The 27,729-nt window shown below is 41.5% G+C and overlaps 1 protein-coding gene across 1 annotated transcript in view; it reads right to left on the bottom strand.

Moving 5' to 3' along the window:
• Positions 1 to 18,969, bottom strand: part of gask1b (golgi associated kinase 1B) — a 47,446-nt gene extending 28,477 nt beyond the window's left edge. The window contains exons 1-2 of the mRNA XM_028802661.2: positions 17,949 to 18,969; positions 2,593 to 2,807 (exon numbers count right to left, since the gene is read on the bottom strand). Coding sequence (XP_028658494.1) covers positions 2,593 to 2,807; positions 17,949 to 18,837 — 1,104 coding nt within the window. The 5' untranslated portion in view covers positions 18,838 to 18,969. The remainder of the gene's footprint in view (positions 1 to 2,592; positions 2,808 to 17,948) is intronic.
• Between the last annotated feature and the right edge of the window lie 8,760 nt (positions 18,970 to 27,729).

Genomic DNA, 27,729 nt, shown 5'->3' with positions numbered 1-27,729 from the left:
ACAGCAATATGACTGCATAATGCCTCAATGTGACTGTGACAGCCAAGTCAGAACTTTTCTTTCTTTTGAATTTTCTTGCTTTATTGTATTTCCAGTGTGTTTTCAGACCAATGTCAGTTATTTTCTAAACCGCTTTGTCCTGAACAGGGTTGTATGGGGTGCTGGAGATGATCCCATCTAGTATAGGGTGCCAGGCAGGAAAAAACCCTGGACATGACACCAGTCCATTGCAAGGTGAAAACACACACAAACACACACCTCAACCACACACACAGGGCCAATTTAGTACCGCCAATCCATCTAACTTGCATGTGTTTGGGCAGTGAGAGGAAACAAGAGCACCTGAAGGAAGCCCATATAGACATGGGGAGAACATGCAAACTCCATGCAGGGATGATCCGGGATGAAAACCCTGGTCTCCTTACTATGAGGCCACCACCACCTCTTTTTATGCATTTTTTATTTGAAGAGCTTCTGTGAAAAGCCACATTTCCCTCTGGAGCCATCTATCTATCTATCTATCTATCTATCTATCTATCTATCTATCTATCTATCTCTATCTATCTATCTATCTATCTATCTATCTATCTATCTATCTATCTATCTATCTATCTATCTATCTATCTATCATATATTCATTCATTCATTCATTTTCCAACCCGCTGAATCCGAACACAGGGTCACGGGGATCTGCTGGAGCCAATCCCAGCCAACACAGGGCACAAGGCAGGAAACAATCCTGGGCAGGGTGCCAACCCACCGCAGATCTATCATATAGTGCCTTTCATATCTATCTATCTATCTATCTATCTATCTATCTATCTATCTATCTATCTATCTATCTATCTATCTATCTATCTATCTATCTATCTATCTATCTATCCATCCATCCATGTTCCAACCCGCTGAATCCGAACACAGGGTCACGGGGGTCTGCTGGAGCCAATCCCAGCCAACACAGGGCACAAGGCAGGAAACAATCCTGGGCAGGGTGCCAACCCACCGCAGATCTATCATATAGTGCCTTTCATATCTATCTATCTATCTATCTATCTATCTATCTATCTATCTATCTATCTATCTATCTATCTATCTATCTATCTATCTATCTATCTATCTATCTATCTATCTATCTATCTATCTATGTTTAAATGAACATATTATGAATTATACTGGAATTCCACATTTCAACAGTACCAATATAATAATGTCTGAATAATTGTTTTTATTATTGGTTTTAAACCGTATTTTTCAGTTACAGGTGAGAAAATGTCAGTGAATAAAATAAAATAAAGAATGTGCATAGTGTAAGATAAATGAGGTTATCCATGAAGATATCATTTTTTTTATAAAGCCTGCACTGAAACTCCCCTGTAAGAGCCATTTTCCTCGTTCTATAAGATTTATGAATATTTATTAGATGACAATGCATAAACTATGGGAGGTTCCTATAACCCCCGCAAATAGAATTGTATTGGTATATTCTTGCCATTTCTAACAGCTTGGAGTAAACATTATTCTTCAGTTAGTTAGTGACAGCCTTGCCATGAGTAAGGTGTGGAAGGCATAAGGTTTTAAACCGTGCCTGGGCACATGCCTATGTGCCAACCAGCCTATGGGCCTTTTGAGTGTGTGAAGTAAATATGTAAGAAAACAGCACTTAATTTATGTGCTCTGCCGTACGTTTAAAGTGTACAGAAGAAGAAGCTAAGAATCTTTAAGTAGGGAAGAAGAAGTAAAGAACCTTTAAGTAGAGAAGAAGAAATTAAGAACCTTTAAGTATAGAAATAACAAGTTTTTCAAGAAAAGCTAAGTTTATAGAAGATACATTTTTTCTTTTTTTTTGCCTTTTATTCTATGTGTACAACTATTTTTTCTTTTATTCTTGTGTGGATTATTTGCTTTTAACTTTCACTAAATATTTTTAAAACAAAATTTTGGACTTTGAGATTTCTTTCGGCACGCGTTTTACCCGTGTTTGGCCACACCTAAATCTCGGCAGCTACACCCCCTATGATAATAACATCCTCCCATTTGTGATTACACAGGCAGAATTCCCATGTCTGTCACACATTAAATTCAAATCTTGCATCTTCATTTGTTATTTACGAAAACAGTAAATGTTAGGTGGACAATTACTTGAATGATATACTACTATTTTGAATTTACTGTCACTATTGGTATTTCTGTATTTTATGTCCTGTTACAGAGAAAGGTACAATATTGTCCACTTGAATAATGGAGTTACATTTAATGAAAAAGCTTTTGCTGTGGTATTGAATGGCTGTTGAGTATCATGTAGTTTTATTCGCATTGATATCAAATATAAAAATTGTGGCATTGTGACACCCCTAGTCAATGCCTTTAAAAAATCTTCAGCCTTTGGAGGTTTTCACATTTTATTGTTACACAACATTGAATCTCAGTGAATTTAATTTGTTTTGTTTTTTTTACACTGATCAACAGTCAAAGACTCTTTAATGTCAAAGTGTAAACAGATCTCTGCAAAGTGATCTAAATTAAAGACGAATATAGCACTAGAGTGTGCTAAATTCAGATTAAATTAAGTTGTTAATAAGAAATGACCTGTACCTGCAGCAAGAAATCAAAGAGAGTCAGTTTGCTCCATTCGTAGTGATGTACGTCTGCACATCCCCATTCTGCTTTAGGCACTATGCCACGATGCCAACATTTCTGTTTAAGAGAGTTCTGGTACGTTTTCCAGGTCAGTCTTACTGTGGACTGCTCTTCATTGTCTGCTGGCAAAAGAGAGGAGTCCCATAGAATTGCAGGACAAGGATGGCCACCTGAAGAAAAAGAAAGAAAGGAGCAACAGTTGTCACTTCAAAAGCTTAGCTAGTCAATCATCCAGTCTTAAATAAAGCAGTAACCTTAATTAGATCAGTATTATTCTTGTGCTAATTAAAATGAATTTTATGCATAACAGAGATTATGCTTTGTAGAAGAAGAGAATGAAAAGACCAGTCGGGCAAAAAAAAAAAACTTCTTAAAAGAGACATGATAATAGGTGGAATAAAAAGTTTAGTCCAGGTCTGAATACACGTCACATACATAGCAGACATTCTCAAATGTGTTTTATCCAATAAATTTAGGGCTTACTGGTAGAGAGCCTACCCCGGTAGCACTGGGTGCAAGTCCTAAACCAGCCAAGAGGGACCACCAGTCAACTCACATTTGCAGTCCAATCTTTTGTGACCTGTGAGGAGTGCCACTGAGCCACCAAGCCCCAAACACAGTGACACCACCACAAGTTCTGAGTTCAATTAATAATTCATTTTAACAAATACCTTCAAGCAGGTTATGTTTAAGCACTCACACCAGCACGATTTCTTCTTCTTTCTTTTCCTCCTTCCTCTCATTCCACTCTCCCAGGTGAGCTTCATCCTCCACCTCCCTACTCTGACTCTCTGGGTTGAAGTGAGGTGACTCGTTTTATGCAAGACTTCCAGTGTCAGGGAGTAGAACGTGGGAGGCTATTCCAGGTCAGCTTTAAGCTCCTCAAAATAGGGAGAGATTCTTTTGGCAGCGCCCTCTGGTGGAACCATGAGACCCCATCAGGGTTACCGTTCGTGACTACAAGTGCCATGATACCCTGCAGGTGTCCAAACTGGGAGCTGACTGGAGAAGCACTGCCACCTCCCGTGATGGGGGATAAACTGCTCCAGTCCATTCACTACACCTCAACTGCCTTGACTGGGATAGGAAAGCATTAGCCATCAATGCTGGATTGCTTCTTTCATTCCACTGTCCACTCATTATGGCCTCACAGCTGGGTAAAGCAGCCCTCTCCAACAAAGTCGGGATGCTTTATACTTTATATCTGGAGAATATACAGCACACAGATGACACTTCCATCCATCCATCCATTTTCCAACCCGCTGAATCCAAACACAGGGTCACAGGGGTCTGCTGGAGCCAATCCCAGCCAACACAGGGCACAAGGCAGGAACCAATCCCAGGCAGGGTGCCAACCCACCGCAGGACACACACATACACACACACCCACACACCAAGCACACACTGGGGCCAATTTAGAATCGCCAATCCACCTAACCTGCATGTCTTTGGACTGTGGGAGGAAACCGGAGCGCCCGGAGGAAACCCACGCCGACACGGGGAGAACATGCAAACTCCACGCAGGGAGAACCTGGGAAGCGAACCTGGGTCTCCAGATTTCACAACATTGGATGTCATGTGTACTGCATAATCCCAAGCAGAATAAAGAAGAAAAATACATAAGGCCAGGCAGTGTGGCATTGTGGTTAAGGCTTTGGACATGGTAGACTGAGGCTGTGGGCATACATCCCACTACTGACACTGTGTGACCACGAGCAAGTCACATCACCTCCTTTGCTCCAAATGGCAAACCAAAAGGATTAATTTAACCAATTATATCTCAGATGTTATAAGACGCTTTGGATAAAGCGTCAGCCAAGTAATAATAATAATACAACACATCTGGAAATTAATTGCATTTACATTTCATTTAAATGTATTTGATTGGCAGATGTTTTTATCCAAAGCGACTTCCAAACATAATTGAGTAACATTAGGCTAAGGTCTGTTTGTATAGCAAGTGTCATATGGCAGTTAACAAAAGGTGATTGCCTCAAGTGAACATGTAATACTGTAACTAATAAGTTTACAATTATAGCTTACAATCGATAAAGCTTTTAGATCAGGAGCTCTCAAACTCTGAGGCTGCAGGCTTTTGTGCCAACCAGATTCCCAATCAGTGACAATAACTGATCTCATTTAATTAATTATTCGACATTCAGAAAAGCACAATAGTGTGATTTTTACTTTTATAAAGTACTAGGGGGCTTACCCCCTGCTCACTTTGCTCGCCAACCTCCCGGCCTGCGCTACGCCCCAGCCACTTTGCGTCTCTGCCGCCATGTTGTGAAGAGGGGGGCTGAACGCACCCCAAGGAGACACGGTCACTCCTCTGAAATCCCCTCTTAAATGGTGATACAATGGGAAACCAATACAGTTTTTTTTTTTACCTCCTCTTTGCTCGATCAACTGATGTTGCTGCTGTGCTGTGTGATCTGCATCTCGTTCAGCGCTTCAAACATTTAAAAGCCTGTACAGCAGCTGTCCTACTCTTTGTCTTTTATTTCCAGCTCCGGGCCTGGTTAAATCTCTTGGCACAAAGTCTCGTCTCTTGAGACGTGAGTTCTTGATATTTTTTAGTTTATAATTTAAAAATGGAATAAGGATCTGACAATCTAACAACATCACATTAAAGTTTGATAAATTTTGAAAAGAATGATACCAAACATATATATGTAAGTTTTAAAATAAGCCCGATTTAAAGCGTGACAAAAAATGTGACATAAAAACGTTACATAAAATCGTTGCACTTTTAGGCTTAGTGTAAGAGCCATTTCCTAGTTATATAAGATTCAAATTGGCCCTAGTGTGTGCTTGGTGTGTGGGTGTGTTTGTGTGTGTCCTGCGGTGGGTTGGCACCCTGCCCGGGATTGGTTCCTGCCTTGTGCCCTGTGTTGGCTGGGATTGGCTCCGGCAGACCCCCGTGACCCTGTGTTCGGATTCAGCGGGTTGGAAAATGGATGAATGGATAAGATTCATAAATATTTTACTAGACGACAATGCATAATCTATGGGAGGTTCCTAAAACCCCCATAAATTGAGTAAAATTGGTTTATTCCAGCTATTTCTATCTGCTTTAACCAAACATTATTCTTCAGTTAGTGACCAGCCTTGCCATGTGTAAGGCATAGAGGGCACAAGGTTTTATAACATGCCCGTGCCTACGTGCCTAAGGGCCTATGGATCTTTTGAGTGTGCGAAGTAACTCTAAGAAAACAGCGCTTATTTAAGTGTTGTGCCATATGTTTAAAGCGTACAGAAGAAGAAGCTAAGAATCTTGAAATATATAAGATGGCGTAAAGAACTTTTAAGTACAGAAATAACTAAAGTTTCTCAAGAAAGGCTAAGTTTAGAGAAAATACATTTTTCCGTTTTTTTGCCTTTTATTCTACATGTGTAACTACTTTTTTCCTTATTCTTGTATGGATTATATGCTTTTAATTTTCACTAAATATGTTTAAAACGAATTTTTGGATTAAGAGATTTCTTTTGGTGTGCATTTTACCCGTGTTTGATCTCGCCTTATACTTTGGCGGCTACACTTAGGATTTTATATATACTGTATAGAGCAGATTTAGAAGTATTTCTATTTTTTCAATATCTTTAAATGCTTAACTCATTTTTTTTTTCTATCATTTGGACCTTTTTCTGTGTAGTTTGCTTCTTTTGCTGTAACCTATGTGGCATGCCGCTGGGGGTGGTACCCAGCCGGGACGCCTGAGAGGACCAGAGGAGGGCTTGCACCCTGGTTGCGTTGGGGACCACAGGTGCAGGGCTTGGAAGCCCAACCCTTTAGGGGCCCGTGGTCACCACCAGGGGGTGCCCTGGTGCCTGGAGAGCCCTGGACCTCAGCACTTCCGCCACACCCGGAAGTGCTGGGGGGAAGAAGACCAGGGACACCTGGAGTGCTTCCGGGTGCGCAGCTGGCACTTCCGCCACACAGGGAAGTGTCGGCGGAGGAGTGTCGGGAGGCACCTGGAGCCCATCCAGGCGTGCATAAAAGGGGCCGCCTCCCTTCAGACAGTGGCTGGAGTCGGGTGGAAGAAGGACGAGGTCTGTGGTACTGGAGAGAGAAGGAGGCGGTGTGAAGAAAGGCATAGTGTGGTTTGGCCTGGACTTTGGGGGAGTCTGTGGGTTGTGTGGCACTTAAGACTGTAAATCTTATTGTAAATAAACGTGTGGTGGTGACTTTAACATGTCTGCCTGTCTGTGTCGGGGGCTCGTTCCACACCTAATAATAACAATTAAAAAGAAGCAGAGCAGACCTGGGAAAACAACACTGAATCATGAAGGACCCACTAATTAATAAATAATGCATTAAATAACCAGAAAACCTGAACCTGATGAAAATCAGGATGCAAATATTGTTACAAAGTAAAAAAAATGTACAATGCTTAGTACATTTTAATAAAAAATTAGCAAATGTAATTTTGTCATTTTTACATTAATTGACTCCAAAACACAGAAACTGGGTAACAAACAGATCACTCACTTCATTAGGCAAGGAGTCCAATTAAAAACAGAAGTTGGTTGGAACAAAAAACCTTCAGCCACAGGGGGTCCCCAGGACTGAGATTGAGAACCACTGATTTAAATTTAAGCTAACAACAAACTAACCAACAATATAAAATATCACAGAGCAAAGTGTTTATTTTTTCCCTTGATCAATGAGACAAATATTCACTAAACAAATGGATTTTCAATTGCTTCTCAAATGCATTGAGGGAGTCAGCAGTATAGATGGAGGTACTGTAGGTAGGCCATTCCACCAAATAGGAACTACAAATGAAAAGAGTCTGGATTGAGACTTGATGCATCACCAGACGCTGTCCACTGGTAGAGTGGGCGAGAAAGAGTTTTGGACTTAACCAGTGTCTCCATAAACTCAGGTGCTGAACCTGTAAGGTGCATAACATGCAGGAATGAACGCAGTGAATATGTAGTGTCACAGATGGCCGGGGTCCTTGTCCAGCTGGGACGCCTCTTCACCAGGGGAGCAAGCATGGACAGAACAATACCTCCCCTGGGACGCTAGATGGTATGGGTGGCAGTGGTGCCTCAGTTTAGGGCAGATTTCAGAATCCTTCTTTTAACATATAAAGCATTAAATGGTCGAGGTCCGGCTTACTTGTCTGAACTTATCATGACTTACAAACCAGAGCACACATTAAGATCTCAAGATGCAGGTCTGCTTATGATTCCAAGGATTAATAAAATAACAGTGGGAGGTCGAGCTTTTAGTTACAGGGCCCCTAAACTGTGGAATGGTCTGCCTGCTACTATAAGAGATGCCCCTTCGGTCTCAGCTTTTAAATCCCGGCTGAAGACTCACTACTTCAGTTTAGCATATCCTGACTAGAGCTGCTGATTAACTGTACAGACTGCATCTCTGTTGTTAGTCATTAGCACTTAAACATAAGTAACATGACAGTTATAATTGTATACTAACCCTCACTTATTCTGTTTTTCTTCTCGGTACTCAAATGTGGCACTTGGTGCCATGGTCCACCTGCCAAGTTGTTTTGCCTGCCTAAGGAAAAGTCATCTCTGATGGAGGATCGCAGGAATCGTGGGAAAGAGGGGTCCTTTCATCGGATTGGCTGGCCCAGCACTGTTTCAGCCGTGGAATGGCCAAATGGGGGAGGCAGCTTGAAGGATGAGGTCTCCAGGACTCTACACAAATCCAAATCTTATTATGGGATATATCATCTACTGTTAAATTCTGCTCTGTACTTCTAAAATTTATATTTTTTATTTCTTACTATATTGAGAAATTGTTGTGTTCTGTGTACTGCATTGTATTGTATTGACCCCCTTCTTTTGACACCCACTGCACGCCCAGCCTACCTGGAAAGGGGTCTCTCTTTGAACTGCCTTTCCCAAGGTTTCTTCTATTTTTCCCTACAAGGTTTTTTTGGGAGTTTTTCTTTGTCTTCTTAGATAGTCAAGGCTGGGGGGCTGTCAAGAGGCAGGGCCTGTTAAAGCCCATTGCGGCACTTCCTGTGTGATTTTGGGCTATACAAAAATAAACTGTATTGTATTGTATTGTATTCCAGCAGGACTCCATGGGAGATGGAGTTCTCTACAACCCGGGAGGGCCGCCAGGGGGTGCTGCAGTTGTTCCTGAGCCCGTTTGGGCGATTCTTCTGCCACACCAGGAAGTGCAGCCAGAAATAGGTCATCAAACACCTGGAGCTCTTCTGGGTGGGCTATAAAAGGAGCCAGCAGCCACCACTCCGGGAGCCAAAGACAGAGAGGAGTGGAGGAGAAAGAAGTAGATGAGTTATTTGTATTGTTGTGATAGTGCTTATTGGGACTATGTTGTGCCTGTGGGCAATGAGGAAGGCGTTGCCCACAGGCGAAGAAAAGAAAAATAAGAACCATTTGTGTTTTATTAGTGTGCCTCCTGCATCTGTTTGTGTTGGGTTAAGCGCTGGTAAAGTGCCATCTACTGTCACAGTAGATAATAATAAACACACGCAGGTGAAACACCACTTTGGACAACCTTACGTACTGAATACACATTTTTATGATGATGCAGATGAGTGTGTTTATATCCATATTACTGCATTCATTTTTGTACTATGTTCCACGTTCTATGTTCCACATTTGCCACTTGCTCCACTTCCATTGATCGGCAAACTTTTGATATATATTTATCTTCACCAGTTTTAACACATGGCCAAGCATATGCTACTTGGCGTCTAGCACTGCAGCCACACTAATAGGTTTCCTTTTTAGAAATGCAGACATTAGTCTCCACTTTTGCCTTTCATCCCCACTACTCCACCAACTTTTAATCCCCAAAATCAGAGTTTTTTGAAAATATTCTCCAGAGTCGTATACTTCTGAAAAAGCCAGCACGGCTATGTAATGTAGATGGGTGAAAACGTAAGAAACATAAGAAACGTAAGAAATTGGACAAACAAGAGGAGACTATTCAGTCCATCAAGCTTGTTTGTTTAGCTAATAGCTAAGCTGTCCCAATGTCTCATCCAGATTCTTCTTAAAGGTTGTCAAGGTTTCTGCTTCAACTCCATGTCTCGGTAGTTTCTTCCAGATAAGCAGACTCTATTCACACTCTGATTTGTTTAAGCTTGTTATGTAACCCGTCCCTGCATGGATCCTGCTTATTATATACAAAGTATTCTTCACATGCTGGTCTCTCTTCTAGGAGGAAAACCAAATTCCAACATACCGGGCACAGAGGAGTTGTTTTCCAAGGCGCCTGTTGTGTTGTTTACTTGTATGCATCTAAATTGCATTTTGTACAGTTTGAATGCTACACACATGCACAAAAGGAAAATAACTTACCAGTTGCTACAGTTTTGTGATAATCCCCGTAGCCAGGTGGCATTACATCCCTTCGATGATTTGTCCGCCATTGCGTATATGCCCAGTGTGGATGAATGGCTGTGTCGTTTGTGTTTCCAGTGATTTTAGTGTGGAGATGCCATTGTACGGGCGGCACAGTGGCGCAGTGGATAGCGCTGCTGCCTTGCAGTTAGGAGACGTGGGTTCACTTCTCGGGTCCTCCTTGTGTGGAGTTTGCATGTTCTCCCCGTGTCTGCGTGGGTTTCCTCCGGGTGCTCCAGTTTCCTCCCACAGTCCAAAGACATGCAGGTCAGGTGCATTGGCGATCCTAAATTGTCCCTAGTGTGTGCTTGGTGTGTGTGTGTGCCCTGCAGTGGGCTGGTGCCCGGCCCAGGGTTTGTTTCCTGCCTTGCGCCCTGTGTTGGCTGGGATTGGTTCCAGCAGACCCCCGTGACCCTGTAGTTAGGATATAGCGGGTTGGATAATGGATGGATGGATGGATATCACTGTACACAAAGACACATTTTTCCTTGATTTATGTACCCCTCTGCTCCACAGTTTAAAATTACAAATCAAACAATTCAGACATTGTGATTAAACTGCACATTGCACACTTTAATTTAATGGGGATTTGCATACATTTTGGTCACAGCATGTAGAAATGTCCCCCCATTTCAGGACACCATAATGTTTGGGACACAGCAAATCAAAGCCATCATATTTAGGACATTGTCGCATATCCCTTACATGCAATGACTGCTTGAAGTCTTCAATTCATTGACATCACCAGGTACTGAGGATTTTCTCTAATGATGTTCTGCCAAGCCTCTAATGCAGCCATCTTCACTTCCTGCTTGTTTCAGGGGCTTGTCCTCTTACATTTCCTCTTCAGTATATGGAAGACCTGCTCCATTGGATTTAAATCAGATGACTTGCTTGACCATTCAAGAATTTTCAATTTTTTAGGTTTGAAAAACGTTCTGCATTGCCTTAGCAGTATGTTAGGAATTATTATCTTGTTGTAGGATGAAGCGGCGTCCAATGAGTTTGGAGGCATTGGAGATCTTTCTACGCACTTCAGAATTTATTGTGCCACTGCCATTAGCAGTCACATCATCAATGAAGAAAACTGTTCCCGTACCTGAGGCAGCCATACAGTACATGCCCAAGACATAACAGCCCACCACCTTTAAAAGATAAGGTGGTCTGCTTTGGATCTTAGACAATTCCTTTTCATCGCCACACTTTGCTCTTGCCATCACTCTGAAGAAGATTCATCTTTATCTTGTCTGGTCCACAAAACCTTTTCCCAGAAATCTGAAGGCTATTTTAAGTCCTCTTTAATAAACTGTAATCTGGCCATCCTGTGTTTGTGGTTTGCATTTTGCAGTGTGGCCTCTGTGTTTATTGTATTATGATGAAGTCTTCTGCTGATAGTCGTCTCTGACACATCCACATCTGCCTCCTGAAGGCTGTTTCTGATCTGTTGGACAGGCGTTTGAGGATTTTTCTTTACCAACAGTATGTCATCAACAGTGGAGGTCTTCCCTAGCCTACCAGTCCCTTTGTAATTGCTGAGCCTGACATTGTGTTATTTCACCTTACTGATATTCCAGACATTTATATTTACTAATTTGGCTGATCTCCGGTTTCCTCCCACAGTCCACCTCCGGGTGCTCCAGTTTCCTCCCACAGTCCAAAGACATGCAGGTCAGGTGCATTGGCGATCCTAAATTGTCCCTAGTGTGTGCTTGGTGTGTGTGTGTGCCCTGCAGTGGGCTGGTGCCCGGCCCAGGGTTTGTTTCCTGCCTTGCGCCCTGTGTTGGCTGGGATTGGTTCCAGCAGACCCCTGTGACCCTGTAGTTAGGATCTGAAGGCTATTTTAAGTCCTCTTTAATAAACTGTAATCTGGCCATCCTGTGTTTGTGGTTTGCATTTTGCAGTGTGGCCTCTGTGTTTATTGTATTATGATGAAGTCTTCTGCTGATAGTCGGGATTGGCTCCAGCAGACCCCCGTGACCCTGTGTTCGGATTCAGCGGGTTGGAAAATGGATGGATGGATGAATTTGGCTGATGCCTTTATCTAGGACAACTTATAACATTTATGATACAATTACCATATATACTCGCAGATAAGTTCTCCCACGGATAGGTCGGGGCTTGATTTTATCATATAATTTCCAGTAGTTTTTAATGTCGGTCATAAAAGTCAAATGCGGAAAGCTCACGCTATTGGTCCAAGAGATTATGATATGCTAACATCCACCTGAGAGAGTAACCATAGACCACACGGCCTTTTTCTTCTATGTATTGTGAATATGTGACCACATGGTAATACCTGAACTATTCCAAAGCAACGTTTGCACTGATTTGTGTTTTTTGTATCTCACACCCTCATACACCTTTATTGTAAGAGCATCCCTTATCTACGATGAAGACTTCAATCAGAAGAAAATATGAAGCTGGTTTTAAATTAAAAGTCGTTGAAGTAGCGAAAGAAAGTGGTAACTGCGCTGCTGCAACAAAATTCGATGTGTCTGAAAAACTGATGTCAGATTGGAAGAAGCAAAAAGATGTAAAAGAAAAATTTATTTTTGAACGGGCATGTAAGTCGGGGGCTGATCAATTTTTTGGGTTTCAAGACCTGACTTATATGTGAGTATATAAGGTATGTAGCACCTTTTCCATGCTCAAGATCAGAAGGGAATATAAAGCTGGTTTTAAATTAAACATCATTGAAGAAATTGATAACTGCGCTGCTGCAACAAAATTCGATGTGTCTGAAAAACTGGTGCAAGATTGGAGGAGGCAAGAAGAATGGGCGTATAAGTCGGGGTCTGATTTTATGATCAATTTTTCAGGTTTCAAGACCCGACTTATACATGAGTATATATGGTAGTTACATTTCTACTGGGTTTCCAAATGGAGCACAGGCAGGTTATGTGACTTTCTCATGGTGACACAGTGTCAGTAGGGGGATTTGAACCCACGACAGCAGGGACTGAAATCCAAAGCCTTAACTACTACACCACACACTTGATGTAGGTACTCCTAAGGTTTTACTGATGTCTTGTTTTTAAGCCTCATAATGGCTTCTTTGACTTTCATTGGCACAGCTCTTCTCCTCATGTTGAGCAACTACAGACTCCAAAAGGTAGAAGCAAGCTGAGATGTCTTATGAAACAGTGAAAAACACCAGAAGAATCACAAACATCTGCAACGCTGATTGTCCCATACATTTTGGTGCCCTGAAATGGGGGAACCATATAAAAAAGTGTTATAATTTCAAAATTAAAATCTGCAATGTGCACTTTATTTACATGTGAATTGTTTGATTTGTAATTTTAAACTGTGGAGAAGAGGGGGAAATCAAAGGAAAATGTGTCTTTGTCCCAAACATTACGGAGGGTACTGTATATATGAGTAAAATCACACACTAGGCACTAGGTACAAATCTACTGATTCACACAGCTCTTTATGGCTCTTTCCATTCCAGGCACAACATACCACAAGTCTCTTCATTAATCACAGTACCTTAGATGCCGACACTTCTGAAGTGACATAACTGACTTCCATAACGAAGCACTGGAGATGCCAAGTTTTTTTTTTTCATCAACAAAGGATATCCTCCTCATATTAGTGACTGAGCTATCAGCCAAGCCAGAAACAAACACTGCAATTATTTACCCCAAGAGAAATACCAGGAAATGAAACGGCATTCCATTTCTCCTTCCTTTCCTCTCCGTTATTTACTGTAACAACTCAATTAGATAATAACATAACATTTTTAAGCTCATTTAATTCGACTAAATATTGCAGGGGTGCTGGATCATTTCCTAGCAGCATCAGGCACAGTGCAGGTGGCAGCCTGAATGGAGCATCAGTCCATCATTGTACCCACTCAAGCACACACCCACATCTAGAACTGCCTTTCATTCAAAAACTACAGTTGCCCAGTATACCAGTTCTAAATAAGTACAGAAAAATCCATTGTTCAAAACAGTATGGTGCCAGCATTTCTGTATTTTTGGTACTGGAAATAAACATAACTTTCCTTCCATCCGTCCTCCCACCTGCTCTTTTGATATGTAGTAAAGTATATGAAGGAACTCCCCGGGAACCGCTCGGCCACACACCACTACGCCCATTTGCTAAGCTACGAGAGCACCAATTATTTATTTTAAACACTGGCCCTTTTGACATGAGCTGTGGACCTGCTATACCACAGTCTCCCAACCGTCCAACCTGAGCTGACCCTCTAATGTCCTCATTTCTAATCCTGTCCATCCTCGTCACACACAATGCAGATCTTAGCATCTTTAACTCTGCCACCTCCAGCTCTCTCTCCTGCTTTCTGGTCAGTGCCACCGTCCCATATAACCCATATAACATAGCTGGTCTCACTACTGTCCTGTAGACCAGCACTAACTTTCCCTAAACCAGGGTTTCTTAAATGTTTTTTGGAACAACCAAATTTTGCCCTACTCATTGTCTTCAAAGTCTATTATATTGTTAAGTGCCAGAACGGAGCTGGGGGTGGGTAGGGGTACCCCATTGGACAATCACCAGCGATCATCTGTGATCAGACCCCATTGGAGAATTGCTGCTCGTTGTTTAGAGGGTTGAGAATGACAATCAGAGCAATGTCGATTGCTTAATCAACCCATGGCAATCCTCAGCGGCCTACTTGACAAAACATCCACAACTCATTCCCATTAAGTACAACAGAGACTTTCATGAAGATTCTACAAAGAACCTTTGCTTACGTAGATCCAGAACAGATTTGATCAATAATCATGACTAAATGGTAACAGATTTGTTGGTTTGGTTTCCTGATTTGTTGGAAATGGTTTCCTGATTTTAAAAGGACCCTCTCTACATACAATCACACAGACTAAGTTTGAGTTTTTTGATTTGTTGTATCCTACTAGGTGGCCTACTGGACATTACAGATTTTTGATCGTCTTCATATTAAGAACTTTTACAAAACACAAAGAACCAATTCTGAACAGAGTTCAGAAGCCATTAAAAATGTCAGGTTATTTAGTAAGATGTGTAGAGTACATGTCCAAGGAAGTTCTGCTCAACGCACTGGTGAGGCTTTGTCTGGAGAATTATGGTATCCAGACTATAAAAACTGACGTAGCAACACTAGAACAGGTCCAGAGAAGAATGACTTACAATCTCAATCCACTGGACTAATGTCCTTCAGAATCTGAAACACTTCAGTCAGGTCTCCTCTTAAACTCCCTTTGCCTTAAACTGTAAAGGCTCAGCTGTTTTAATCTTCCTCATAACTCATCCCCTGTTGCCGTGAAATCAGCCTAAGTTGCTCTTCTCTGGACTTTTTCTACTGCTGTGTTGTCCTTTTTGTAGCCTGGAGACCAAAAATGCACCCAGTACTCCAGATGAGGCCTCAGCAGTGTGTTATAAAGGTTGAGCAGAACTTCCTTGGACTTGGACTCCACACTCCTCCTTAAGCATTCCCTTAGCCTTTTTAATGACTTCTGAACACTGGAACACTGATGAGTCCACTATAACTTCTAAACCGTTCTCATAAAGTGTACTTTTGATTTTCAGGTCTCCCTTTGTGTATTCAAATCTAGCATTTTTGTTTCCTACATCTGCATTGTATTTTCGAGGTGGCCATGATAGATTGGCCATTTAGTTCTGTGAAGAGGATTACTTGTGTTCTGTTTTGTATGTGGTATTTGACTCATTTTTTGACACCCAATGCATGCCTAACCTACCTTGAAAGGGGTCTTTCTCTGAATTGCCTTCCCCATTTCTTCCATTTTTTATTCTACAAGGGCTTTTTTTATTTTTTCCTGTCTTCTTAGGGAGTCAAGTGTGAGGGGCTAGCAAAAAACAAGGGCCTGTTAAAACCCCCTGCAGCACTCCTTGTGTGATTTTTGGGCAGTAGAAAAAATGAATTGCTGTTGCTGTTGCACATTCCTTATATTAAATTTCACCTGCCACAAATTTGCCCAAGCCCATATGCTGTCAAGGTCCCTCTGTAATGATTTAACGGATTTCCGATTATCTGGCAATCCACCTATCTTGGTATCATCTATGCAAACTTAACCAGCTTGTTATTTATGTTCCCGTTCAAATCATTTACATATATTAGAAACAGTAGCAGCCCCCAGAACTGACCCCTGAGAGATCCCACTTGTAACATCACAAAATTCTGATCGGGATCCTCACACCATCACCCTCAGCTTCCCGTGTCTGAGCCAGTTTTGCACCCATCTTAATAATAATAATAATAATAATAATAATAATAATAATAATAATAATAATAATAATAATACATTTTGGGTGGCACGGTGGCGCAGTGGGTTTCCTCCCACAGTCCAAAGACATGCAGGTTAGGTGGATTGGTGATTCTAAATTGGCCCTAGTGTGTGCTTGGTGTGTGGGTGTGTTTGTGTGTGTCCTGCGGTGGATTGGCACCTGCCTTGTGCCCTGTGTTGGCTGGAATTGGCTTCAGCAGACCCCCGTGACCCTGTGTTCGGATTCAGCAGGTTGGAAAATGGATGGATGGATAATACACTTTATTTATATAGTGCCTTTCCCATGCTCAAGGCACTTACAGAATATAAGAAAGAATGGCAGGGAATACAGTATATAGCATTGTACAAACCAGATAAATAAATAAAGAAGATTACAACAGTGAATTCAGAGAAGAAGAAAAAAGCCTAACAGACAACATAATTGATTGTCTCTCACACACACACACAGGTTACATGAGCATCTTGACAGAGAAGTAAACTGAGAGAAGGGTAATAAAGTCAAGTAGAGCTAAAAGCCTTCCTGAACAGATGAGTTTTAAGTTGTTTTTTAAAAGAATTCATGGAGTCAACCTGCCTCTACTGCAAAGAATCTTGGTGTCATTTTTGATTCCTCCCTTACTTATTCCGCCCACATAAATCACATTAAGAAACTTTCTTACTTTCACCTCCATAACATGTCCCATGTTCACTCCTTCCTCTCCTTCTCTAATGATGAGAAACTTGTCCATGCTTTTATCACATCCCGCATCGATTTACTGTAATTCCCTACTGGCAGGTGCCCCTTCTAATCTTCTATCACAGCTCCAGCTTATTCAAAACTCAGCTGCAAGAGTCCTGACATGAACCAGCAGCAGTGAGCACATCACACCCATCCTGCTCCATCTTCACTGGCTCCCTGTGTCTTACAGAATCGAATATAAAATCCTACTAATAACCAACAAAGCCTTAAATAACCTCGCACCAAACTACATCAGTGACCTTCTCCATCACTATGTGCAACACCCTGAACTCCAGCATCTTTTAGTTTGATGCCCAAGCTCAAAATCTACCCTTGCTGGTCACTGTCTATACTCTTAAAAATAAAAATGCTAAAGTGGCTCTTCAGTGCAATCCCACAGGGGAAACATTTCTAGTTCCCAAAAGTTTCGTCCATATAAAAGTTCCTAAAAGAAACATTATTTATTTATTTCACAAGATCCATAAATAGCTACAAACAGATGATAACAGATTTGTTAAATACCACAGGGTTCCTGCTTTTAAATGGACTCTTCCTGTATAAAATAACACAGGCTAGTTTTCTTGATATGTTAGTATCCTGCTATACATTCACGATTTATGTTTTGTTCACATGTTATGAACTTTTCCAAAGCCCAAAGAGCCAATTTCATACGCAAAGAAACCTTCCCAGAATGAAATGCTTCTCTGTCAAGCAATTGTTCTACAAGGAAACACACAACCCACAAAAGTGCCATTTAAGAACCTAAATTTTTAAGAGTGTAGCCTACCTGGGGTTTTAAGACCTCACATTGCCTTCTGGGCGTCTGTGTAACTTTTAACACTGGATCCCCGAGGATCAGTAGCACTAAAACACTGCTGCATCGTTCTCAGCCGTGATTAAGAAATACAGTATACACTCCAAAATAAATTACCCATTTGATTCGAGTGTTCGTGAAATCATTGCTCTATTCACCCCTTCCTTACCTTGAAGGAAGCTGAAACGTCTGCTAACGGCCGGGAGGGTCCGGTTCAGCCCTAATATCCGATCCAAGTGAAAAGCAAACACTTCGCTCATATCCATTGGACTTTTAATGAGACCGCAACGCCCTCGACAGGCGGCTCTGTCCGATCTCTCTGTGCTGCTTTGGTCTGAAGGCTCGGAGTCAAACAGCCGCAGATGAGAGCGCTGGGTAAATGGAAGGTGTCGGACTTGCGCGATGTTGCAGTCCGCTAAAAACCTCAGCGCGCTTAAGTCTTCTCTGCTTAACCAGGGCGGTGGGCTTTCGCTGTAAATCCTTATGTTACTCTCCTGCGCTTCTCTCTGCCCACCGGGGTGGGTTGCCACTTTTTTAATCCTTGTTGGCACATCCCTTCCTCCCTTGGTAAACTGTTTCTGCGTTCCCGGGTCCTGCGCCATGAAATCGGGGTTCCCTGGCATTTGCGCGCCCCTTTGTACATTTTTAAGCGTGCGCTTCTTCCTGAACTTCGGCCTTACTGTTCCTCTGATATTGGCAGGTTTACTCCTTTTGGACTTCAGGGTTATGTACACGACGTTGGGCTGTATGCTTGAACTGTTGTGCTCCAAATACATTTCCTCAGGTGGGTTGCGATCCAATTCTGGATGGACTGCGACATTTGACCACTGTGCGCCAGGTGTTTTTTTCAGATTTAGTCTTTCAGCTGGCTTGTTCCATGGCAAAACATCTTCCGCGCGAGTGAAGATAAAAAACAGATATATAAAACAGGCGCTCGCGATCAACAGGTTCCTTTTCGAGCGAACGCGCCTGGCGCTCCATGCCCTGAAGAGCCAAGCGCAGGAATGGCAAAGAAACGCATTGACAGCGCGGCCAAGATGAGGGAAATATGCGTCCATCGTGATCAAACATGATGGACCGCATAGAAATCCCCCGGCCGACGTCTAATACTGGACACTGCACAAGAAGCCGAGCTGTCAGTGCGCCGTCAGACTATTACTCTTCTCTAAAAAAGAAAAAAACAAAACAAACTTCACGATGCTCAGTTGGCAGCCACGTTCTGTCCGCCCGAAGGCAGCGTCCGGTTTTGAAGTGAATGACAACTGAGAGAAGTGATTTACTAAACTGAGTCGCATAGACAGGAAAAAAGGGAGGGGGCGTTTGGAGGGAAGCCAACAGAAGATAAGGGAGAGAGAGAGAGAGAGAGAGAGAGAGAGAGAGAGAGAGAGAGAGAGAGATCCCCCAAAGAATTTCACACACCGGTTTTATCTGATGAATCAAAATATGAATATCTGTCTGACAGAAGTGTCGTTATCCTACACACTACCATTTCACTCGTGTAAAAAAGTTTTAATAACTAGATACAACTATTTAAAAAACAGAGTAGCAATTCCAAAAGTCTGTGTCTTGAAAGAGAAGAAGAGAAGCGGGTTTCCCAGTCTAATAAGTTAAACCTGGTGAGATTTGTAAATAACTAGTGTGATTCCCGCTAACCCTTGTTGAAATCTCTGCCTTCTTGTTTGACTCTCTCTCACTCTCTCTCTCTCTCTCTCCGTTTCTCTCACACGCGCGCGCGCGCGCGCGCACGCATACGGGTTAATTAGCAGTTACATAGGCTGCTGAATGTTTTTGAAAAACACTATACAAATTATACAAAATATACTTAAAGGTATACATCAAAAATCAGTTTTGGGTTGATGTCTGTTTTGACTTTTATGCAGTTGAATTTACATTGGTGTAAGTTATGCTTCATTTAAAAATAATACTAGGGTGTTGTACCGTGTTAGCCATTATGGAAGTGGAAAGAAGTTAAGCAAAACGACACCTTTAACATCTTTCCTGAAGAAGGAGCCTAAGTTGCCTCAAAAGCTTGAATATTGTAATCTTTCTAGTTAGCCAATAAAAGGTGTCATTTTAAAAATAATGAAACAGTCAGTAACACTCACAAAAAATTTATAGATTGTCATAAAATTCAAATTCGGACTATTTTTTGCATTTTGATTTTTACGAAAAAAATAACAACATTTCTAGAAAAATGAACGTTTGTAAATAAATTGTGAGCAATGTGATTTTTTTTCCATATTTGGCTTTAATGATGTTGATATTTTCTTTTCGGAGAAGTGATGCCTCAAAATCCATATATCTAAGGAATGTCGAACATTAAACAGTCTTTACCTCTGTGTATAAGGAGCTGTTTTCAAAATGCTTATTTCAAATAATGTCATATATAAGCCAATGGGTTTCTCCCCTACCTTATGTTTAATTTTTAATTTAAGTGAATTGATTCTTCTGAGTCATTTGCTTCATTTTTAGGTTAGGTCAGGTCCTGCTTGGGGAACATGAGCTGGTACAGCACATTGCAGCACCCACCACACGACAAAACAGCTTGGAATCCCGGTTGGCCACCTCCAAGGCAGACACACAGTCCAGTCCCACCCTCCAGAAAAGACCATGCATCTGCCACAGCCAGGTGTTACATGGATGCCCCCTTGGCCTGGTCCAGGCATTTAGATCACCCAAAATGAGCATCCCATGAGCCTCATCACCTTGGGGAACTGTGCCACATGGCTGTTGTGCCATAGCTGATGCACCTTTAGGTAATGTGCCTCATTTTGGACTCCATGATTAACAGTTTATTCAACACAAAGTCAAACCAGTGGTACCCAAGGATTCTGCAAAAAGACACAGTACAAAAGGAGTACAGTCTTCATCTCAGGTCACTGGATAGCGTCCATGTCTCGCAACCATATAGCAAGAAAGGAAGCACCAGGAATCTAAAGACTTGGACTTTCATCCTTTTGCAGAGATATCAGGAGCACCACACACCCCTTTCCAGTGAACTTTTGACTACCCATGCTCTCCCAGTCCGTCTACTGACTTCATAGGAAGAGTCACCAGAGACATGAATGTTATTGCTGTGGTAAGTAAACCTCTCGACGAGGTCAACACTCTCTCTGCAGACAGACACACTGCTGATGGCTGTGCCTAAGAGGTCATTAAAGGCCTGGCTCTTAGGTTTTTATCCAGGACACTCGCAAGCCCAGACACTCCGACTCCTCACACAGTCTCTTGAGAGCCTCCATTGACTCTGTGAAGATCACAGCAACATCAGCAAAGTGAAGATCAGTGAATCTTTCTTCACCATCAGACACCTCACTTCCGCTGGACCACACGGCCTAACACTCATTCCATACAAGCATTGAACAGAGTAGGAGCAGTACACACCCCAGATGACCACCAGAATCAAATGGGAAAAACGCAGAGGTTCTGCCTCCACTCTGCACAGCACTCACATTTCCAGTGTACAGGCCGCTCATGATATCCAGCAACCTTGACGGGGTCCCTCAAGGTCTCAGGATGTCCCACATGGCAATCTATCAACTGAGTTGAAAACTTTATGAAAATTGACAAAGGCTGCAAAGACACTGTACCAATATTCACATTTGTGCTCCATGAGAACCCTCAGTGCCAGGATGCTGATCACGGATATGTGAGCAGGTGATCACAGATCTTATTGAGGATTTGCTTATTAGGGATAGCTTATACTGTAATTTTGGGGTGGGGGTCCCCTCTGATCACATCACAAATACGTAATTTAAGAATTCATATTTAATTTGTACATTAGTTTCAAATACATATTCTATGTATGTGTGTATACAATTATATAATTCATATTATTGCTTGATAATTTATTATCTATCAGTATATGATTATTATATGCAAATATATATTGTGGCACGTGGCTGGAGGTGGTACCCAGCCGGGACGCCCAGGAGGACCACAGGAGGGCTTGTGCCTCCTCCAGACCACGTGGGGGTGACCACCCTGGTTGCTATGGGGACCATGGGTACAGAGCTTTGAAGCTCAACCCTGTAGGGGCCCGTGGTCACCGCCAGGGGGCGCCCCAATACCTTTGGAGCCCTGCACCTCAGCACTTCCGCCACACCCGGAAGTGCTGGGGAGAAGTGAAGCGGGGACACCTGGGGTGCTTCCGGGGGCACAGCCGGCACTCCCGCCACACTGGGGAGTGCCGGTGGAAGATTGCTGGGGAGCACTTGGAGCACATCCGGGTGATGATAAAAGGGGCCGCCTCCTTCCATTCGGGAGCTGGAGTTGGGTGAGGAGAAGGACAGAGCTTGGAGAGGGAGAGGAAAAGAGGTGCCTGAAGAGAAGAGAAAGGCATTTGTGTTGGCCAGGACTTTGGGGGAGTATTTGGGGGTGTTGTGGTGCACTTATTGACTTGTAAAAAATAGAAATATGTATAATAAACGTGTTGTGGGTGACGTCAACGTGTCCGCCTGTCTGTGTCCGGCCCGGTTTCCACAATATATATATTTAAAACAAAATTCACATGCCATTTCCCTGTTTCTGTACACAAAGCTTGATAACATATTTATCATACATAATTAAAATATGTTGTTAAATTACAAAATCTTAGGTTAATGAGAATCGTGCAACTCGTAATGCTTCATTGACAAATCAAATGAACACGAATCATGAAACTGGTTCACAAATTACATGAGGCGAAACTCACGTTTACCATCCGGTAGCAGGTTAGGGCCATCAAAGTCCACACATCCAGACAGAAAAAGTTTCCTCACAACTGTGGTCATCAGGGTGGACCAGAAACACAAGGGGCCTCATGTATAAATGGTGCGTACGCACAGAAATGTTGCGTATGAACGTTTCCACGCTCAAATCGCGATGTATAAAACCTAAACTTGCTCTAAAGCCGCGCACATTTCCACGTGACCTCATACCCTGGCGTACACAATTTCTCCGCTCTGTTTTGCAGACTGGCGGCACCCAGCATCAAAGCAGTGCTACTGTTCCTGTGTGGTTACCCTTTCTTTCTTAGACCCACATTCCTGACGCGGCTTTATAAATACACTGAAACTAACTGCATATTGTTTATTAGTGTAATGCATCTGATTGTAATTAACCTGTAGCAATATAATGGTCCAGGGAATAGCCATAGTATTCCAAATACCATAACTGCTTTAGCATTGTTACTCTCACTGCATCTTCTTCTTTCAGCTGCTCCCGTTAAGGGTTGTCACAGCGGATCATCTTTTTCCATATTACTCTCACTGCACCACTTGGAGTATTTATATCACTGTATCTGAGTAGGGAATCACAGCAGCAGCTGATCGGAAAGAGAATTATCGGTATACAGCATGAAGCAGATGCTGCCTCAGCCACGACAAAATGCGTCAAAGCCTTTCCTGTACAGACCTCGTGTTTCAGAAACAGTTTCATCCCAAGAACTATAAATGCACTCAATCAAGTGCTCCTTGTAGAACTGTTTGTACTTATAAGTACAATTACCCCACTGTAAACTTGCAGTACAGTTATAATATTGCACAACCTGCGCCACTTTATAAAGCGCGTATGATGACGATATCATTTTTAAGATGAAATACAGCAAAATATGTTTATTATATTATACAGATAAAACTTTAACTTAATTTAAATAATCTGTTTTGTTAATTAATAAATATGTGAGGACACGGTGCCACAGCCATGCTGTCTATTGAACTGCTCTCATATGAAAAATGCTTCAGAGCCTTTCCTGTACGGACCTCGTGGTTCTGAAACAATTTCATCCTGAGAACTATAAAAGCACTCAATCAGTCCATCAACTGCTCCTTGTAGAACTGTTTGTACCTATAAGTACCTTACTGTAAACTTGCGATAGTTATAATATTGCACAACCTGAGGCACTTTATAAAACGCATATTTACATATGATGACAATATCATTTTTAAGATGAAATACAGCAAAATATGTTTATTATATTATACAGATAAAACTTTAACTTAATTTAAATAATCTATTTTGTTAATAATTAAACATGTGAGGACATGGTGCCACAGCACTAGCGTTCACGGATTGTTCCTGCCTTGCGCTGTATTCTTGCTGGGGCTGGTGTGACACTGGAAGGATAGATGGATAGAATAATTAAAAATGTACTACGAAGATATTTCAATGTTCCTTAAAAGTTTCTGTGTTGTAAGCTTACAGATGGCTTAACGTCTATTGGGTATTTGGAGAAAGAAAAGTAAGGACAGGAATTGGAGGTTAGTACGTTTGAAAGAGACAGTACTTCTGCAATAAATTATTTCATCGAAGGTCGCACATGGTGCAGCAAGCCTCTTGCGTGAGATATGAACAATCACTGTGCCACCGTGTTCCCATGTTTAATAACATGCTTTCATTCCTATCATCATGAAAAAGATATCATGTATACATCTCAGTATTATAATTATTCAGAGAGCTGTAATATCACGAATGTAATGGATTCTGTGTCCTGTCGGAGAAAGAGAAAGAACGGAAGCATGTAGTGATTCACACACATAGAGCACATAGAAGATCAAACACAGAACAAAGCATTTAACGTGCTACTTTAGTTACGATGGGATTTGAGAAACTAGTAAAATAAACAATTTTACGATGAAGTTTATGATATTCTACTTTAATGACAAAATAAACTACGTGATTAAAGTGGAAATTTCGAGATTAAAGTTTACATTTCGTGCTTTTTTCCCACTGTGTGCCTATTTTTTTTCTCTGTACCCTAATAAGCTGTCATATGACACTCAGATGGTGGGCTACGACTCGCCTTTTCACAGCGACTTTGATATGTGATTTCTTTTTTATTTTGGGCACTGTGCGACTTTGTGAACTTGAGCTTTGAAGTTTCTCCGACACTCTGTCACTCGATCAGCTTCCTTTTGTTGATTATCCCACTGTTTAAACCAACAAATAGTAAGACTTTCCTTTGCCTCACTTGGTATTCGCTGAAATTCTTATATTTTCCCCCATGCTTTTCCCATTGTCATTTCACAGAAGGCTATTTATATTGATTTGCATAGTCAAAGAGGCGTAATTCTGGGAGGAGTTGGGGCGGGACAGAAGGCGCGTGTACGTGCATTACTTTTCACACTGATCGGGATTTATGTAGCGGAAGAACGTGGAAGTTTGCGTACGCACAGATTCCTGCATCTGGATTTTTCTCTGTGTATGCACATTCCCGCTTTTGTGCTTACGCCATGTTATAGTGTGAGTTCTACGCACGGCGTTATACATGAGGCCCCTGGACTGTAATTTATGACCACATCAAACCACCCTTTTATATTCTGCAATATCTGCTATTGTTTGCACTTTAGATGGGGTTGTACACCTTGTTCCTAGTCTCTTGTGATCATTTTGGACCCTCAGTTCTTTGGCTACTGTGTGTTTGGCCTTGTTTGTATTGTATTGTGTTTTGTAATATTTGCCCTTGTTTGTGAATTGTGTTGTACACCTTCTTGTTTATAGTCATTTTATTTTACATATGTACTTTTATCCTTTGTATTTTGTATTTCCACTGCTATGTTGTGCTAACTCGATCACGTTGTACTGTAAGTGCAATGACAATGAAAGAACTTGAACTTGAATCAGCTAAATGCTGCCACTGAGTGTCATAAATGGACATTGCTGCATGTCAGGCAGGACCATTTTAACACATCATAGGTCCCCGGGAAAAGTAGTCTACTGGGGGCCCTGTTTTGATAGCAAAACAGAAACATATGTTGAGGGGGCCCCTGTGCTCCAGGGGCCATTGTGCCGATTGGTTAAGACGGCCCTGATGTCCGGCAAGTTTTTTGGATTCTGATTAACTTTGTGCACTGGCTCTTGTTTGCCTTGGATTGACTTAATTATTTCAGGCAACTCCTGCCTCTTGTGTTCCTCAGAGCTTATTTTTGCTACACATCATTTTGTTTGAAAATAGAACTTTTTATTTTTACAGATTCTACATTTGCCCTTTTTTCATTACTAGCTGGGGTTTGACAGCTTTCCCCATCTACTGGGTATTTTTGTGGCTTTTTTTGGGAATCTGTTTGCTTAAGAACCCCAAGTTCACAACACTCCCAATTTCCTGGGGTCAGAGTTGCCTTGGGGTGAGATTTGCTATGTGGAATATTTTGGAGGCATCCCTGTTGTCATATCTCTCAGACACATGAACTTAGCTGCTTTCAGGCATATAAATAATACCCTTCAGAAACACCCCAAACACATACACACTGTCATATTGGGTCAGTTTAGAGTAGCTAATTAACTATAACATGCACATCTGTAGTATGTGGGAGGAATGAATGGGAGGAATAACCTCTTGTAGAACTGCAGGTGTAAATATAATTTAATGCTGGAAAAGGTTTTCTCTGGTGGAGTTGAGAAGTGCAAAATTATTCTAAAAATTAGCAGTGCAAACACTCTAAGTAGCCAAAAACCTCTTACAGTGCATATAAAAAGTATTCACACCATTGGAAGTTTTCACATTTTATTGTTCTACAACATTAAATCACAATGGATTCAATTTGACTTTTTTGACATTCATTAAAAATCGGAAGTGGTCTCCCCTAGACTTTCTCATATACTCAAATATGGGGATAGATATTTGAGGAGTAAAACGTAAGACAATGATTTTATTTTTATATTATGTACATTAAAGAACCATCAACAACAAATTAAATCAAATTAATAATATATCGAACAATTATTATAAAAGTAAGGTTGAATAAATTGGAATCTGCAGCTGCATGAATAAAAAGGTACCACTTCTGGTTAGCGGAAATAGCCCAAACGTTGATGGAAATCTATGTGTTGTACCTAATACTTGTATGTAAAATTTGGTTGGCCTAAGTGAAAGCATACTCAGGTTATTGTGTTTACATACACACACACACACACACAGACATAATTATAATAATGGTATTTTCGGACTCAGGGAGAACTAAAAAAATTGAGATTCGTCAAAATCTCGAAATGGAATTTTTGGACGATTACAATACTTTCTCTATGAGAAAGTAAATCAGACTCAGGGAGGTCTAAAACATCAAGACTAATCAAAATTACGAGGTCAAATTTTTTGGACGATTATAACACTTTCCCTATACTTCGTATGTGAGAAAATAAAAAGACTCTTTAACATCAAAATGAAAATAGATCTCTGCAAACTGGTCAAGATTATTCATAAAATCAGTGCCCTTCATAATATTTGGGATGAAGACATATTTTTCCTTGATTTTTAATTACAAATCAAACAATTCAGCAACAAACAATAAGTTGGGCTGACATGAGCCCCCTTCAGGGTGGCACAGTACTGTCTGCCTCACCTTGTGCCTTTTCACTGCGTTTTTTTTGTCCGATCAGCAAGAGTATATATGTTACACACATTCATTAAAGATATTAGCCAGACTGTGGACAGTCAGGGTGTATAATAAACGTGTCTACAAACTTTATATTGGTGACATACAGAGAGACAGCAACAGGCACACACCAATTGCATGCATCAGCCCCGTGTGTGAGGGAGAGCACAGTCCGAGGTGAGGTGAGGCTCGTCATCGCTGCACCTCGCGTTTCTCCCCTATATTTGAACAGGAAATGCGTTGATTCAGCGATTTTGACTTTAAAAATGATCAAAATTATTGGAATCATACAGAAAACAAATTTATAGCACAGACCAGTGGACACATTTATTTATATCATCATTAGTTTTTTTTTACTTTTCATGATGACCTGCCTCCCCAGGCCACACGTCCCGGCTTGGTGGTTCATTTGAATGCACGTAGGAGTGTTTTGCTGTGCTTGAGCTTAGTGATTTATTGAATTACTAGCCAACCCGCGGCGTACCATACGCCGCATAATCAGGCCGCTTTTTAAATGATTTTTAAGCACAGGGAAAAAATTAACATTTGAAAAATCCGGAGGAGAGGGAAAGGACGCCCATTATGCCCCATTCGTCATGC

This window comes from Erpetoichthys calabaricus, chromosome 5, assembly GCF_900747795.2.
Source record: "Erpetoichthys calabaricus chromosome 5, fErpCal1.3, whole genome shotgun sequence".
NCBI classification, from domain to species: Eukaryota; Metazoa; Chordata; class Cladistia; order Polypteriformes; family Polypteridae; genus Erpetoichthys; species Erpetoichthys calabaricus.
The sequence above is the reverse complement of the archived record's forward strand: the minus strand, read 5'-3'. Positions and strand labels throughout refer to the sequence as shown.